The following is a 4779-nucleotide window of genomic DNA, read 5'->3' on the forward strand; positions in this document are numbered from 1 at the left end:
GCCCCCCCCCCCCCCCCACCCCCACCCCCAACCCCACCCCCACCCCCAACCCCAACCCCACCCCCACCCCCCAAAACGGCCCCACCCCCTTTTTGAGGGCCGCACTCGAGGCTAACCCCCGAGATTGCCGCGAGATTAGGGGCCGTGTTCGGCCTCGGCAACCACGGGGTGGGGTTTTCCGTTTCCGCAACAGCCGCCCCGCCGGCACGCCGCCACTTCCAGGGGGAGCCTCTCTCCACTGGGGGACACTTCCTAGACCCTTCCTAGACATTTCCTAGACGCCACTCCCAGGGGGAGCCTCTTTCCACGCCTGGGGGGGCCGAGCCAGCTCGACCTCCCCCAGCCCCCCCCCCCCCCCCCCCCTTTTCCTCTCCTCTCCTCTCCGCAGGCCGACATCGCAAGGCTGGTTGCCGAGGCCGCCTCAACTTTCTCGGCCGCAGAGGCCGCCTCGGCCGCAGCGCCGCCCTCCGCCGCGCCGCCGTCCGCTGCGGCCGAGGCTGCGGTGGAGCCACCGCTGCTCTCCGCTGCTGCGAACGGCGTCTCTTCACGGCTGTGGCTGTGAACAGGCGCGGCGGAGGGGGCTGTGCCGCAGCCGCTGTTTGCCTTCCGCGAGGCGCGCACCAACGCCTCGCAGCCAGCCTGACCCCCACGCTGCTCGCCGCTTGCCCCTAAGCACGCCCCTCGCGTCTCCTCCTCCTCCTCCTCTTCCCGCAGGCGCGCCTTGACGACCGTTAGTCAGTTCGCAAGCTCGCTGGTTGGCGCCTGACACACTCCTCCCCCCGCAGGCGCGCACCGACGCCTCGAAGCAGCTGCTCGGTCTCGGCGCAGCGGAGCACGCCGCCTCCGTCGCCGAAGCCTTCCACGACTTTCGCACGCGGGCCTAGAAGCTGGGAGATATGGGGAGATATGGGGAGATAAGGGGAGGCACATCCCTCGCACCCTCGCACTCCAGACTTCACTCGAGAGGACGCGTAGTCTGCCGCACACATCTCCCCACATCTCCCCACATCTCCCCACATCTCCCCCACATCGCAGGCACGCTCGCTCGCATCTCCGCCTCCACACCGCCGCCGCTGCAGCTCTCCACGCCAGCCTTCGCCGCCTTCGCCTCTGGCGGCGCGGCTGCGGCGCCGCCCCTGCTCGCCGCCCGCAGCGCCACCGCCCCAACATCAGCGGCGGCGGCGGCGGCGGCGCAGGCCCAGCTGCGGCGGCGGCTGCTGCAGCAGTATGTACCGGAGGGGCGCGGGGCGCCGCCCGCCGCGCCGCCGCTGTACGCTGGCGAGTACGAGAGCGAGGCTGGCTTCGGGGCGGAGCTGCTGCAGGCGCTGTGAGCGGCGGCTCTTCACACTCGCAGCGCTGTGAACAGGCCGGTTTCGGGGCCGAGCTGCTGCAGGCGTATGTGGAGCAAGGCCCGAATGGCTGCGCTGCGATCTTCCGCGCTAGCGTGGCATCCGACTGCTGCAGCGGTAGGGGGAGAGGGTGGGAAGGGCGCCTCCACACCCTGCAGCTGTGAACTTCCTTAGGCGCGCCTCTCACACCCTCGCTGTATGCGATGTGAGTTTCCTGTTTCCTATCAGCCTGCATTTGTGAGCAGGCGGACGACTGCCCGGCGCTCGAAGACGAGTTGGCCGAGTTCCTGCAGCGCCACCCACGGCTGACTTGGATCAAGCACGTCCTCATGTCTAGGAAGTGTCTAGGAAGTGTCTAGGAAGTGTCTAGGCTGTCCTGGATCAAGCACGTGCACGACGCCGCGCTGGCCCCCTCCGACGCCTCCGCCGCCGCCTCGCTGACCGGCGCCGCACGCGCTCTCTACGGCGCGGGTCCTGTAGATGCGGCTGCTGGTCGTGCCAACCTAGCCAACGCACTCCCACCAGTCTTGCCGGGGAGCTGCGCGCGCTCGACGCGCGCTCAAGGCGAGGCGTGCTCTCAGCGTCGGCAAGGGCGTCTGTTTCACACCTCTCCGTCTTCACACCGTGTCTGACAGGCTGGGGCCTCGCCGCTGGGGGGGATGGCGGCGTCCCCGACCGCAAGGCGATGCTCTCCGCTGGGCATGCTCTGCCACCACGCCGCGCTATTTAATTAATCGCTTCATTAATTCAGGTGATGCTCTCGCTCGGCAAGCTCTGCCACCACGCCGCGCTAATTAATTAATCGTTTCATGAATTAAGGCGATGCTCTCCGTTGGGCAAGCTCTGCCACCACGCCGTGCTAATTAATTAATCGTTTCATGAATTAAGGCGATGCTCTCCGTTGGGCAAGCTCTGCCACCGCGCCGCGCTAATTAATTAATCGTTTCATTAATTAAGGTGATGATCTCGTTGGGCAAGCTCTGCCACCACGCCGCGCTAATCAATTCATCGCTTCATGAATTAAGGTGATGATCTCGTTGGGCAAGCTCTGCCACCACGCCGCGCTAATCAATTCATCGCTTCATTAATTAAGGTGATGCTCTCGCTCGGCAAGCTCTGCCACCACGCCGCGCTAATTAATTAATCACATCATTAATTAAGGTGATGATCTCCGCTGGGCAAGCTCTGCCACCACGCCGCGCTAATGAATTAACCGCTTCATTAATTCAGGTGATGCTCTCGCTGGGCAAGCTCTGCCACCACGCCGCGCTAATGAATTAATCGCTTCATTAATTCAGGTGATGCTCTCGCTGGGCAAGCTCTGCCACCACGCCGCATTCCTGCGCGACGCTCCGCCGCATTCCGACGACGACGTCGCCGCCGGACCCGCGCCCACGGCGCCACGCCCCTCGCACTGCGCTTCTCTCGCCGTCAGCGGCAGCGCCTCTCCACGCATTGCTTGCGATGCGAGCAGGCGCCTCCCGTGCCGGGCGTGCTGCTGGCGGTGGACGCGTCGGAGAGGGAGGAGTGGCGAGCTGTTGGTGTAACGCGACGGATTAAGACGCCCTCCTTGTTGGCCCTCAGGAAGGGGATCAACAGGCCGTTTCCACCCACCCACCCCTTGCGCCGCCTTCCCCCGCCCCCCTCCGAGCACCCCTCGTTGAGCTGTGAATCGCTTAGCGACAGCAGCCAGTCCACAGCCAAGAGCTTGCCCCTCCCGTGTGCAGGAGAAGCTGCCGTGGCTGTGCAAGGCGGGCGGCGCCGCGGCCCCTGCAGAGGCGCTGCTCGAGTCTCTGCTCCCCACCGCCGCCAGCCCTTCCATTATTAATTGGCCGATCATCATTTCAATCAGGCGCTGCTCGAGTCTCTCCTCGCCACCGCCGCCAGCCCGGCCCTCTGCGCCGAGCGGCACGTCTCGCAAGAGGAGGCGCTCAAGCTCTCCCTCGACGTGGCGCACAATCTCGGCGCAATCTCGGCCCAATCTCGCCCAATCTCAACGCCGCAGGTGCTCAAGCTCTCCCTCGACGTGGCGCACAAGTCGGCGTGGCGGCTCGGCGACTCCGCCCGCGGCCGCGCCGCCAGGAGCGAGCGGCTCGCGCGTGCCTCCGCCTACTAATTACTAATGACGTCTTCATTCGTAGTGATGAATGGGTAGGAGCGAGCGACTCGTGCGTGTTCTCGCCGCCGCCGCCAATGCGGACGGCCAGGCGTGGCTGCTCCATCTCCTCGCGGCTCCTGGTAGTTGAGTGCGTTAACAGCCAGTCTCAATTCACACCAGGCGTGGCTGCACCTCTCCTCGCGGCTCCGCTCCATCTCCGAGACCGGGCTGCGCAAGGCTCTCCTCGAAGGAGGGACGGCCGAGCACGCCGCCGGCGACCCCCGACCGCTGCTGCTGTGGTCGCCGCTGTGTTGGGAGGCGGACACGCTAACAACAAGTACCAACATTGTTACGAGTTCACTGCTGATTAGGTCGCCGCTGTCCTGGGAGGTGGACCGCGTAAGTACTAACTACCGATTCACTACCAACGCACTGGTCGCTAGGTCGCTGCTCGCTTGGGAGGCCGACAAGCGCGCCGGCGGAGGAGGAGGCTCGCGCGAGGCAAACCCTCGCCCTGTCCTGCGGGGCTCAAGGTGTGTGTGGAAACGGGGCGGGCGCCGTTTCACAGCCGCGAGTTGGTGTGAACAGGTCGTGTCTCTGCACGGCCCGCTGCTTGGCGAGCTGCTCGCCGCCCTCGGCCGCGTCGACGACACCGCGCTGCGGAGCACGCTGCAGCGCGCGCAGACGGAGGCGGAGGCGGCGGCGGCGGAGGCGCGGGAGGGGGGCGGCGAGGCGGCGCCGCTCGCCGAGGAGAGCGGGGAATGGATGGTGGTGGAGGCGTGAAGAGGGCGCGGTTCGGAATGACGAGGCGCGGGAAACGCGTACGCCGGGAGGGGCCGGCGGTACGCCCAGTAACAGTCGAGCCGGTCCGCGATGTCCCCCGGGTAGCGTCGACGTCCGTTTGGGTTAGACGAGAGGGGACTGTGCGGCCCCTGTCGTAGAGTTCGAACTCGTTCCCGAGGACCTACAGCGTAGACTCGTCAGTATCACATGAACGATAGTGAACGAAAAAAAACTCGGACCCACGAAGACAAGGAGCGCGCGCCAATGGCCGCCTCCGTGACACTCCCACCTCCTGGGCCGGCGCGGGAGTTTTACTGCCGAGTTTCTCCCGGCCGGCCGCCTCCTGACACGCCCACTGACCGAGCCCATCGAAAAAAATTCGGCGCGCCGCACTGCTCTGACCCCTGCTCGCCCCTGCTCGCCCCTGCTCGCCACTGTCGCCTCGGTTGCCGAGGCTGCCGCGCACCCGCGCGCTACGCGACTACGAACTGCACCAGCTGGGCTCGAACCAACGACCAAAACGTCCCCGACCCGAACGCTGCACCAACT

General features: G+C 66.2%; 1 protein-coding gene across 1 annotated transcript in view; it reads left to right on the plus strand.

Annotated features, from left to right (window-relative positions):
• Positions 1 to 4463, plus strand: part of EMIHUDRAFT_462658 (hypothetical protein) — a gene marked incomplete at its 5' end in the record, with an annotated part of 5449 nt that extends 986 nt beyond the window's left edge. Inside the window, 14 exons of the mRNA XM_005785629.1 lie at positions 389 to 502; positions 786 to 816; positions 1036 to 1327; positions 1367 to 1370; positions 1595 to 1653; positions 1720 to 1814; positions 1985 to 2031; positions 2648 to 2746; positions 2824 to 2882; positions 3072 to 3127; positions 3202 to 3354; positions 3628 to 3746; positions 3891 to 3948; positions 4036 to 4463. Of these exons, the coding sequence (XP_005785686.1) occupies positions 389 to 502; positions 786 to 816; positions 1036 to 1327; positions 1367 to 1370; positions 1595 to 1653; positions 1720 to 1814; positions 1985 to 2031; positions 2648 to 2746; positions 2824 to 2882; positions 3072 to 3127; positions 3202 to 3354; positions 3628 to 3746; positions 3891 to 3948; positions 4036 to 4388 (1539 nt within the window). The 3' untranslated portion in view covers positions 4389 to 4463. The remainder of the gene's footprint in view (positions 1 to 388; positions 503 to 785; positions 817 to 1035; positions 1328 to 1366; positions 1371 to 1594; positions 1654 to 1719; positions 1815 to 1984; positions 2032 to 2647; positions 2747 to 2823; positions 2883 to 3071; positions 3128 to 3201; positions 3355 to 3627; positions 3747 to 3890; positions 3949 to 4035) is intronic.
• Between the last annotated feature and the right edge of the window lie 316 nt (positions 4464 to 4779).

Source organism: Emiliania huxleyi (assembly GCF_000372725.1).
Source record: "Emiliania huxleyi CCMP1516 chromosome Unknown EMIHUscaffold_16, whole genome shotgun sequence".
Classification (NCBI taxonomy): Eukaryota; Haptophyta; order Isochrysidales; family Noelaerhabdaceae; genus Emiliania; species Emiliania huxleyi.